At 33.8% G+C, this 13,291-nt stretch overlaps 1 protein-coding gene across 1 annotated transcript in view; it reads left to right on the top strand.

The window, feature by feature from the left end:
* Positions 1-13,291, top strand: part of LOC150110581 (uncharacterized) — an 851,360-nt gene that overhangs the window by 454,930 nt on the left and 383,139 nt on the right. Inside the window, 5 exon segments of the mRNA XM_090402114.1 lie at positions 2,240-2,502; positions 5,102-5,373; positions 7,476-7,687; positions 10,722-10,872; positions 12,655-12,836. Of these exon segments, the coding sequence (XP_090258240.1) occupies positions 2,240-2,502; positions 5,102-5,373; positions 7,476-7,687; positions 10,722-10,872; positions 12,655-12,836 (1,080 nt within the window).

Below are 13,291 nucleotides of genomic sequence, written 5' to 3'. Positions count from 1 at the left end.
GACCCAAAGCGACACTACCAATTATCAATCAAATTATGGAGCGGATCCTACTAAGGAAAGTCGCAACATATACAGACAACTTTCATATTATCTCCAAAGCACAATACGGTTTTCAGAAAAATAAGGAAACAACATCTCTCTTGGAAGATTTTACAGACGTAATTAATATCCCCGTATATAAAAACAAAATTGTCATGATAGTCTTTATCAATTTGACTAAAGCATTTGACACACTCACACATCAAACTTTATTAGAAAAGCTAAAACGTGTTGAAATAGAATGGCCTCTGCACAGGTTGTTTAGAAACTACCTTCAAAATAGAAAACATATATGTATCGGGTTAAACCGCAGTAGAGAGCTGTCAGTAACCTGTGGTGTGCCACAGGGAGCTGTTCTCTCCCCATCTCTATTCAACATCTATATGCACGATAATAACCAGCTACCTCTCAAAGACAAGATCTTCCAATACGCAGACGATACAGCTATAATATCCATCCATAATAATGCAAGCATAGCCCAAACAAATATGCGGCATGACAGAAATCTGCTCATTGACGTCACCAAAAACTCCATACACCTAAACTCTGACAAGACAAAATTAATGATATTCAGAAATCCACTGACTCAACCAGTTGAGTCAGTTACAAAACAAACTCCGAACTATACCGGCAAATACTAGAGGTTAAACGACATAGTTCCCACGCGCCTGAAAAATACAAAGCATTATGCCAAAATACGAGAATACAGAGTTTATAAACGTGTGTGAATAGAGTTTATAAAATATCTAATGTAGTTTAATTTAGGAGTTTAAAACTGAATTAGTCAATGATAGCTAATGATTTTCTTTTTCATTCTTTAAAGTCTGTTAGACATGCGTTAATATTTCTTATCCGAATATACAGGGTGGCTATTGCGTTAATATTTCTTATCCGAATATATAAGGTGGCCATAAAATATTTTTCCCCTCTTTGGAGGTATCTGTAGCTAAAACCAATAAACGGGATGAGACCAAATTTTATATTGAAACTTTTGAAGGCATGGGGGGGATGATTTCCGCAGAAAAAATATTTAGTACCAAAAATCGCCGATAGGGAGATTTTGGCGCTGGCGGAGCCGAAAACAAACGGATAATTACATTAAAGGCAGATAGAATGGAATAATAACATTTCGACGGTGTAAGCGACAGCCGCGTCACTCATTCCAGCTGGATATGTGGCACGTTACAATGATAATAATAATTATAATCAAACTAAAACAACAACTTGCGAGAGATACAGAAATTAATGTAGTCAGTGGACTCACAGGAAATAGTGTTTTATTAATCAGAATCAGGGTCCCCTGGACCACATACACAATTTTCTATGTGCTGACCTTTCTTGTGTACAACAAATTGTGTACAACTGCGTTGTCGAGCACCGTAGTAGCAACGTCTGTTACTGTCTCTTTCTTTCTGTTCTCTAACTCCTAGTGATCCAGTTTCTTCAAACTTCTTAATCATAGCTCTCAGTGCTACAGCTGACATGGGACCTGTACACTGGTTATGAAGAATTCTAAATTCTCGAAGGGCCGCTACGGCATTGCACTGATTAAGGTAAAACAACTTAACAAGTAAAGCACGCTGAAGCAAGGTAGTAATTGAGCATAATTCGTCAGTCATTCGAATAACTCTGAACGTTCCCAATTCCTTTTTAAGTGGAATTGGTAGCGCTTCTGTCGCGTACGCACAGTAAAATTTGCATAATCCTTTTTACCTGCGTTTACTGCAAATGTTTAACTGCTTTCGGCTCCGCCAACGCCAAAATTTTCCATATTCGGCGATTTTTGGTACTAAATCTTTTTTTCGCGGAATTCATCTCCCCATTCATTCAAAAGTCTCAATATAAATGGTCTCATTCCGTTTATTAGTTTCAGCTGAAGATGTCTCCAAAGAGGGAAACTTAATTTATGGCCATCCTGTGGGGAAAAAAATGGAAAAATAAAAAAATAAAAAAAATAAAAAAGTGAAATCAGTCCTGAAAATACTTTGATTTAAACATAATTGAAAAAAGAAAAATAGAAAAAAATTGAAAAAAAAATGTAATTGTTTAACATATCTTATTTATAAATCGATGTAATTATTTATGAATTATTTATTTGTAATCGATGCTTGTCTCTAACCTGAAAATTACATACTCCTAGAGTTTTCATTATTATTGTTGTTGTTAGTGGTTAATATTTTTCTTTTTTTTTCTATTGCAGGACAGCAGTCCCAAATCACAGTCTAGCGTATCTTCGGAGCCCTATGGTGAGATTGCTACACGAAAAACAAGTCCAAGTACGAAACACCGTCGATCCGGAATTAAATCTAGTCCACAGTTCCGCACTCACTGTGATCACGAAGTGGATTCCGGAAACTGTAGTCTTCAGCATGGTGGCAGTCCTCCCCTACCGTCTTCATGTGACAGTTTTACGAAGCTCAGTAATTCAACTCTTCAGACAACTTTTCTTGCTTCTAATTATAGGTAACATCATTTGCTTGTTTAAACTAGAGAGTATGCACGATTATTTTCTAAAATGGCCATTACATATGACTGACAATATTTAAAATATATAATAAATATAAAATGTTTCAGAAATAATTAACAAAATATAGTAAAAAATAAAGGTTGATGAAATATTTATAGTGCATAACACAATGAAATTTAAATTAAGAAATGTTAACAAAAATACAGGATCTATCAGTCATGAATGTAGAAACCAAGGCACTTCAAATGACAGTATGTACTCGAACCGCCAAAGTATTTTTCACGCACCTCAGGTAATTTTAGTCTGACTCAGTGATCTATGTATAAAACAATTATTTTAATTTGGTATTTGTTTTCTGGTCTCTTTATTTTAACGTGTGATATTTAAATAGTTCAGCTGCGTGTCTGTAAGCCAATCATGAGCACCCCTTTATCTACGCCATTGATGAAATTAAGTGCAGTATCTTAATGAACAGATACTCCTTCTTTTTCTTCTTCTTCTTCTTCATCTTTTCATTACAAATGCTTGTATTGCCTCTGTTTTCAAAGACCATCCGTCATTTTTCCTTGATCTTCCTCTATTTCTTTTTCTTTCTGGTATCCAGCTCTTTACTTTTTTTTTTTTTTTTTTGTCTATCTGTTATCCGGCATTCTTTCTATATGATTGTACCATTCTTCTTTCCGTTTTTCAATCCAATCGTTATTGGCTGTGTTTTACAATTTTCTCTGATTTGTGAGTCCCAGATTTTGTTTAATATTGCAACATTTAATATTGTAAAAATTGAAAATGTAACATTACATTTTAAATTTTTCTTAAAAATTGAAAATACACCCACTAAATTCAGATAGATTCTTAGATCTATCTGATCTAAGAATTTATCTGAATGTTGCGTTAACTCCCACGAGATGGCGCAATGATAAAATTACTTATTGTCGCTGTTATCGTCAAAAACTATGGGATGTGGAATCTATACAAGAATAGTAACTCATGAAAGAAGAAAAGGATGAACACGCACTCTAAAAGCTGATCAATTAAATATCAAATCAAAACAGCCTTGCTCAAAATAAATCATGAAATATATCAGATAAGCTATTAACAAACTGGCAAGTGAAATTACATATATTATTTTAAACCATCGCAACGTTTCAAACAGCTGAACTGAAGTAATGGAGAAAGTAAACGATGAAGCATGATAAAAGTAATATTTTATAAAAAATCAATCTAAAGGTTGATAAGATAACCCATTTCAGATCGAAGAATCACACAGAATTATACTGAGACTGTATGCAAATGCACTTGATATAATTTTGGAAATGAGCAATTGGCTTAACAATCATGTCTCCTTGGGCATGAATTCAGTTATAACTGCATGACTTCTACTACATTACATCGCGCGTTGATATGAGAAATACGCCAGCAGATAGCTATGTACTTAAAGTCTTACTTTAAGTACATAGTTATCTGCTTTCTTACTAAACAGTGTCATTTCTTACCTTCAAAATGTCTGCTGCAAGTGTGATAATTCTTCTTGGAACGGCAAAGAGAGAAAGAGACAAAAAAGTTCTTACTACACCGCTTGCTCTCCACGATTATTAGTAGACTGAATCTTAATCAACAGTTACTAAAAAGTCACTGATGATACATTAAAGTAGGAATTATACCTAATTTCACAACTCCAAACCAGTCGTAGTGCCTTATCGCTGCAATCTAACTGCAACTGAAATCACCCGAAGGTTAAATCACTCATGCTCGCTTGTTTAATAAATGCATTAACCTCTTAAAGAATGAGTCAATCGTTTCATCACCAAAGGCATTCGTAACTAGAACCTTGCGGTGAGAAATAAGTTCTTATATCATAAATAATTACAGTCTTCTAATGTTTGTAATAAATAAATTTGCTAAGAAGTATACAGCTCTCTTTTTAGCCCTCATTTTTTTGATTATGTATGCAGCCAATCCCAACTTCAATCTTCATAGTCTCAGTGAGTGTGCACCTGGTTTGATGTGCTAGACGAAAGATGATGTTCCCAACGCGAAGTAGTATTTATTAAACAGTATATTTGTTATTACTGGTTTTATGAACTGCGGGATTAAAAAAAAATACTTGCCTCGCTAAAGATTAACTAACTCTGGAGTCAGTTGAAAAAGAGTGTAGAAAAAGTGTCTTTAGTCAATGACTAGTAGAAAGCTTATAAATCTTTGTTCTGGAGATCCCTTACGCTATGAACATTATCATGAGAGCAGCCGGATATTTGGAATTCAACTAAAGTAATTAAACCTAAAAATATGCAGACAGAGATCATATAATAATAATAATAATAATAATAATAATAATAATAATAATAATAATAATAATAATAATAATAATAATAATAAGGGAAGAAAAAAGCAAGTTCCAAAATCGAAAAAGAAAGTGAAAAAAAAAAAAAAGAGGTGGGGACACGTTCCATAAACAGCGCATGCGAATTACATTTAAACATTTTCTTTTAAAGAATATGAATTACTTATAAGTAAATCATTCGAAACTCAACAATAGTCTTGAATTGTAATATACTGTATATGCTAAACTGCAAAATATTAATTTATCATTTATAGAGAACGAACCTGTTGCCGATCTCCTCCCTCCACTGGAAGAGCGGATAGTCCATCTCCAGTAATCTGCCGCCCTGCTGTTACCCACTCCACCCAACTTGATTTTCTAGAATTTGCCGAACTTTTCCGTTCCTTTCTTGTTCAAAGCCGTAAAGACCTTCGTGATTTGTTTGAGCAGGTTGCCGTACCATGCAAAGGTGTACAAGAATCGCCAGGAAAAGACACAGATCTCTGTTTGACATCATATAAAACACCGTATTCTCAAAAAATAGTAGGTAAGTCCCAATGATAATCTTATTTCTTTAATATGTTTTATTATTGTATCCTTTTCTGTGAAACATCTGTAATTACTATTTTGTGAATTGATCATCTAATTAGCAGTAAGTGATGCTGTCAAGTGAATTGGCTTTACAGGATCAGGTACTGCTGTAATTATTATCTGCAATTTTGTAATATAATGCGAATCACTGCAATTGATATCATACGTAGTACATATTGAGATATGTACTATGTGCTATGAAAGTTGCTCATAATAATAATATTACGAACAACTTTCTATAATAATGTACGATAATTCTATGTGTTGCATCGCCTCATTGAAAACGAAGCCTCTTTTCGTCGCTTAACTTTAGTGGTATCCGGAATGAGAAAGTTACATAGGGAGAGGTCACGATATATACAGGTGTTTCCCAGCATTCAGAACTATACTTTTGACTTTGTCACCTTTAACTGACAGTGTGGACATTGGAGCTGACATGCAACGAAAACACCCTAATCAAAAGGCTAAGACTTCAGCTTTAATGTTTATCGACGTTTATCAATGTTCTTTCCAACTAATGGTATATTCGCGATCCAGCAAACTCAGGAGATCAAATTTCCGTGACATAATTTGCTTCGAGTAACATAAGCATTGATTATGCCAAAATAAACATAAATCGTCATCTTGGAATTTTTCAAGTATTCAGCGGAGTTCTGCTCTATCCTAAAAGCATTCAAAAGTCAATAGCTCGAAGCATTTCAAATTATGACGTCTTAAAGAGAGTCACTGAAATTCAGGGAGCATATATCAGTTTCAAAGCTATACTGATCAGTAACATCGGTGTTTGGCGATTTGCTTCTATAATATACTATATATACAAGGACTCAAAGAACGTTTCGCCACCAACATGATTAATAACTGGCTATTTTCACCCCTTGAGAATTTTTTTACTAACAAGAAGAAGAACAGATTTATAGACATTTCATTTATATATTTTACTTCAAGCTAAGTTAATTTGCATGTCGACAATATAAGATTGCAAAAAATCTACTAAAATATAGCAGCATACGTGGCGAAGGGATGGCAAACGTTAGCTAGCTTATAGGAACTCGACTCTGAAGAACAAGATTCTTTTTATGCCACTTCAGATCGCTTTTAGCATTGTTGTGGTTTATATGCACCGGACAATTTTATCTGTTTTGTTTGACTGTTTGTCGGTTCAATTTATTTTGGAAAACTTATTAAAGTTCAAGGCCGAAAAATATTTTATAAAGACATGAAAACGGTAGCCATTCGAGCCAAACTGCTTATCTAAGTGTGCAATGAAGATTTTTGTTCACCCAAAAATCAACGTTATTATTATTATTATTATTATTATTATTAATTCTTCATAAACTTTAATTAATGCGATACTCAATTTTGGAAATGCTATTGTCATCAAAAGTTTCTTTGTGGCCATAACCCGTGCTTCACGTTATCATCAGTTGATAAAACAACAACAAAAAAATTATTCTTTTAAAAAATTAATTAACTCTTAACTCGTGAACTTAACAAAGTATGCTGTGCTATGCTAAGCCTCATAATAACTAACTTTAGTTTATGAATACTGCTAAAACTAGAAGCACGTTAAACTACTAGTGCGTTATTGAAATTTATGAATCAATTACAGAAATGTGTTATGAAATATTATTAATATTTTTACGAATATCTTATGTTTCTGATGTGCATATCAAATTTCTGTATCTGAAGCTATAGCTATGGAAATTTTTCAGTAACTGTTCATTTGTACAGTTACATCAATAAGTAAATAAAAAAATAAGATTTTCCAGAGAAACATCTTTCCACCTTCTTAAGATCGTATTATTAATTTCACTTAATAAAAAAGGGTAAAATTACCCATAGGAAAACCTTTGAATAATTATGAAAATGTTTGCTTACACACACACACACACACACACACACACACACACACACACACACACACAACGTTTACTATTTCAAAGAAATTTTAAAAGCGTTCTTCAAAGAAAGACAGCTTTAAAATTGAAAACGTGTTGTTTTATATTGGCGTTCTGTCTGTTGCTATTACTTAAATATAAAATATAAATATTTTTATAGGTCTGCTTACTAGGAATAATCCTCCGTATTATGAAGATCAAAATCATAGGAAAAAAATATTCGACGCCATTGCTGCAGCCAGCATTGTAGCCAATTGTGCAGGAGTGGACACCTCAAAAACTGTCTGTCTTGGAATTCAAGAATTTAAAGAGTTTCTGTGTACACATCAGGGAGAAGATCTCCGTGAAGATGAGGTCGCTGCTCTTATTGAAGTAAGTGTATTAATTTAGTGTTGAGGTTTAAATTTCAACGAATTTTAATGGATTAAATACAGAACCTTAATACTATTAAATACACTTAAATTAAATTCATAAATAATTTAAGAAACGCTTCAAACAGCATCTCTGTATCAGTCCCGACTATCTTCATAAAGGATGTATGAAAGAAACTGAAAGGTGTTAAATGAGAAAAAATGTAAAAAAAATATATAAAATTCAAGAAATCAAATTGTAACCAATATTAAATATCTGGTAAAACTTATCTGAGACAAAGTGGGAACATCGTGTCAATAATGGAGATCAGTATTAAATAAACTACGGAAGATGCATCTATTTTGCAAACTTTTTTGACCAATCTTAATCTAGCTATCCAGTTTAAAGTAGAGCTGGAAAAAAGAAGCACACCTTGAAGGCAACGGGAAACAGTGGTTGTTTCCCGTTGCCTTCCTTGCTGTACTATATCCTGTGACCGTAGCCTGTGTGTTCAAGGGGCCGGCTTTCCTTCTTGCGGGATGAAAAACTTCAGAAAAACTGACAGAAAAAAGCCCTGCTCTCCACGCCCAAGACCAACTAACTTTTCTATGGCTGAGGAAAACCTTTTCCTGTAACATGGCTCTCCTTTACCATCTTATGGTAAAGGATCCTTTACCATGTTATGGCTCGTTATTAAAGATATGTTTTCGAGGAATCCCTACTACGAGGAATCATTGCATTACAGATTTCTAGGATTTTAAAGAATTTCAAACTAGTTTGAAATTCTTTAAAATCTTATGTGAGATCATAGGAATATATGTAACGAACGATGACCACAAGAAAAGATAAAATACCATTATCATTATCTCCTACTGAAAATATACCTAAATATACCTGAAGTAGACTAGATTCCAGCAAAAATTCTTTTTCGCAATGTAAACAAGAATTCATTTTCAAGGAAAAGGCTCCAAAAGGCTAAATGGCATTCTTATGCTCAGTAGCATTTGGCCCTCTATTTTAACTCTGCTTAGCAAACATAAAATAGTTTGTTTGACAAAGTTAACCTTTCAAATAACCAGAATAATTGTGTGATATGTGAGGTGAATAGACAACGGGGGTCAGAGAATATAGCTTTCTGATATTGGGCTGATTATCCTATGTCTATTAATTTGCCTTTGTTGAGTTTGTATATTTTCCCAGGTGTTTTTGCTTAATAGCTTTAAGTCATTAAACTAAACTAATTAAGAAAAATCATCTATAAGAAATTATTCCCTTTTGTGGCTATTCTGATTAAGGTCCTTGTCCAACAGGCTTTCGTGGAAATATGGCCCGTCTATTAAAAAGTTGGGAAATGACCCCTCTTTTCAAGGGGATTATTAAGATGGAACATTCTCTAGATACTTTCCTCATGTGCTACTGATAAACGTTTATGACATTGCTTGTTTTAACTTTGATATATTTCCTTTCCTCCGCTTTGGCTTTTCTCCATTTGTGTTCAACTCTTTGATGTACTTGTTTTCCTCCTTAAAGTATTGCAACTTAAAGGAACTTTTTATTTCGCTATTTCAGAGAATTTTCTTTTGTCGTCATGAAGCATTATTTATAAGCATCGTTTATAAAGGATTATGCAAGGGCATGATTATTTGTCAAGGCATTCCAAAAAATCGGTTATTTTGGCTGTGTACCATTTGATGTATGTACTGTACCTTTTGGAAATGTTGCTGTGTATACTGTCTGTTTGGTTAAAATTTCCTCTTCTCACCTCCTCATGATGAATGTGAGTTGAGAAACAAGCTGGAAATGAAATGAAACGTATTTCACTGATTCTAAGCCGAGTTTTGATGACTCTAGAAGAATACTGTAGACACGTCTACAATGTGCAGTTTTAAAATATTTTATCTTTCGCTTTCGAAGGGTACGTAACCTAAAGATATATATATATATATATATATATATATATATATATATATATATATATATATATATATATATATATATATATATATATATATATATATATATATATATATATATATATGATATAAAGTGGGATTTAAATTCAGCTGATGTGAGATATGAAGGATATAAGAATGGAGATAAGAAACGAGACATCTCCATACTTGCCATATTAGAGCAAACAGTGGTATAAATACTACTTTGCTTCCCCAGAACATGCAAAAGATCTCAAAGACAGGGTCTTTGAGATCTTTTGCATGTTCTGGAGATCTCCTCCTCCTGATTGAGCCTTTTCACTAGCTCTACTGAACGCCTCGATAATCTTATTGTGGTGTTTTTCCCTTGTGATATTTAAGCCACTGTAGATAAACAGAGAGAGAGAGAGAGAGAGAGAGAGTAAATTTTTCTATGTTGAGCGCGGTTAGTAGTTGGAAGGGTCAATAGTTCGATGCGGTTGCAGATCAACACACTCTCCCTCGATGAGTCTTTGGACTCCCTGGAGGTGTCACATAATAATAATAATAATAATATCCCAATAGTTATCGGTGCAATTTCAAAGAAGCTATCCAACTATTTACAGCAATTAAACATCAACATAGTGACCCCATATGACCTACAAAAAACATCATTACTTGGAACAGTCCATATTTTACGACGCTACCTGACAGACTGTTCTTAGATTCTTGGGTAGAATCTGAATTGTTTAAATCGCCAGTCAAATTGTTGTTTAAATTTTGTTTTGACTGTGTATCAGTTATGTGAATAAATAATAATAATAATAATATTCCAATAGTTATCGGTGCAATTTCAAAGAAGCTATCCAACTATTTACAGCAATTAAACATCAACGAAGTGACCCCATATGACCTACAAAAAACATCATTACTTGGAACAGTCCATATTTTACGACGCTACCTGACAGACTGTTCTTAGATTCTTGGGTAGAATCTGAATTGTTTGAATCGCCAGTCAAATTGTTGTTTAAATTTTGTTTTGACTGTGTATCAGTTATGTGAATAAATAATAATAATAATAATAATAATACTGTTTCTTAGATTTCTCTGCTGCATTAGTGAAATGTGTTTCTTGTTGGTTACAGAGACACGAATGCGATCCGTTTATGAGGAGCCGTCATTGTTTGTCATTCGAAGGGTTTAGTATGTATTTACTGGACAAAGACAATTATGCTTTCGTACCTGAGATTCTGCTTCCATGTGAAAAGGTAAATAATCCTTCAAACGTTTTGGCTTGTGTGTGTGTGTGTGTGTGTGTGTGTGTGTGTGTGTGTGTGTGTGTGTGTGTGTGTGTGTGTGTGTGTGTGTGTGTGTGTGTGTGTGTGTGTGTGTGTGTGTGTGTGCGTGCGTGCGTGCGTGCGTGCGTGCGCGCGCATTGTGCAAACTGTACTTGCTTCCAGCACCTGCGAAAGTATTCAAAAGCATAACGCACAAAACAGGCTGTGTGAGGTTGGAGTTCTGTAGAATAGATCATTATTTAGTTTATGCTTTCTTATGAACAGAATCAAGCATTTTGAGAATGTTTGGCATAAATGAAATGTGGGAACCATTGAGGTAGGCAGATTTGCGGATGAAAAACTCGAGCTGCAGTGAGAAAAAATTGTTCCTCTTCGCACGAAACCTGTTATTTCACTTTCAGTTAAAAGCACTCTTAAGGTTCTTAGTATTCTTGCTAGACGATATTCAAACCAAGGGTCAGTAATGTGAGTAGTACACAAGAAAATTAAATATCTAGAATGAATTAGCCGCTGAAACTTTTAAAGTGACTGCAGTGATGACACCTACTTGATACGCTACTGCAAATCCTGCAATGTGGAGTAGGATGGAAGGAAGAGATGTTTAGGATATATATTGCCCATTGAAAACTTCCGGGAGATTCTGTAAAAATAAACTATAAAAATGAATAACTAAAGCTCTCAAAGGGCTCACTAATAGCTGCTTGGGTGATCTGAGAAAGTATACTTAGGCCACTGTAGCTACGGAATATGACTGTGCTTCAGTTCGTCCAGTATAGCTAATATGATTTCTTTTCTCATCATTGTTGCATAGATAGCAATTTAAGACAATGATCAATGCGCTTGAAAGGTTTGAGCAAGATTTATGAAATGCGGTTTTCTTTAAGGTTTTTCTGATTTCATATCGTCTGTTTCCACCAACTACACTCTAGAGGCGAGTATTACTACAAGTTAAAGGAAATACCTATCATAAGTTGTAGTCACTCATCTCCCGGCGAAAACTATCTCCCTGCTTACTGGAAGTGGCAACTTCCAAGTTTCACCTCCAAAAGAAGATTTCTGGTTTCCGTCTCTCCTTTCCTATTAGATGCAGTGCAGGTGATGGTTCTGATGGCATGTTCAACACACTGAAATTAACTAGGGAGCCAGAACTTCTCTATTCCAGGGTACAGCAGTAAAGAGGTTTCCGCTGGTCGGCCGCTGGATAGCATACGGAAGCACTTGATGGTAAGGTGTCTGGATCAACTTGATCAGCCTGCGAAGAATCCTGTTGTTGTGACTGCTTACTCAACCAGGTCATCTTGAAAAAAGTCAGACAATAAAGTGTGAAGGGGATATAGTCGAAGCTTCGAATGAACCTCATTCTGAGCAATCTCTGTGTGGAGGTTATATACACGTCTTTCACCTTTGCTTCATGCCGCTGCTCTTTATGCTGTATTATTTCAACAGTGATAGATAATAAAATACTAGTGTCACTACAGTTATGAAAATGCCTTCCGCAAACAAATAAAATAAAAAATTATATATATATATATATATATATATATATATATATATATATATATATATATATATATATATATATATATATATATATATATATATATATATATATATATATATATATATATATATATATATATATAATAAATCAAAAACGCAGTAAATACCTGAAAAACCAAAAGCCTAAAGGATTACTGGCTGCTGTCATGAAACATGATTTATGAAACTATAGAATTCTTCTAGAAGCAAAATGATTTGTAATTTAAAAAAAAAATGGTAGATTTAAAGAACTTAGTTTAAAACAACATAACATTTATTATAAACTTACGGTAACAATATTTACGTTGTCTTTTTCAGAACATGGATTATCCTTTAGCCTATTACTACATAGCTTCATCCCATAATACCTACCTTACAGGACATCAGCTGAAAGGAGAATCTTCAGTGGAACTGTATAGCCAGGTAAAATTCTTTTGCGTTTCTCTTAATAACTATTTAAGCATTTGATATTTAAAAGATCTGTGCTACGTCCATGAGTGACTAAATCCCGACTTGGTAATACATAATGATTAAAAAAAAAATGTTAACTTTCAACGACATTTGGAAGAATTATATTTATGAATTATATATACGAGTATATCTGTGAATTATTTCAATTATTTACAGACAGTAATATAAGAATTTCTGTGTAGATAAAAAAAAAAACATTCAACGATTAAAATTATTATCCTCCTTTTCTCCCACTCAATGATGTCTCTGTCTTATTCACAGAAGGAACAGTACAGTATAAGTATTGAGATACACTAGCGATTTCAGTTGTACTCAATATGAGTTCATCAGTAGAAGTAGCCTCTATCCTATGGCTAGTAACAATTTTTCTATCCGATGACCAAAATTAATAATAATAAAAACAATCA

This window comes from Typopeltis vanoorti, chromosome 1 (genome assembly GCF_054136105.1).
Source record: "Typopeltis vanoorti isolate ZY-2024b chromosome 1, IOZ_Tvanoo_1.0, whole genome shotgun sequence".
NCBI lineage: Eukaryota > Metazoa > Arthropoda > Arachnida > Uropygi > Thelyphonidae > Typopeltis > Typopeltis vanoorti.
The sequence above is the reverse complement of the archived record's forward strand: the minus strand, read 5'-3'. Positions and strand labels throughout refer to the sequence as shown.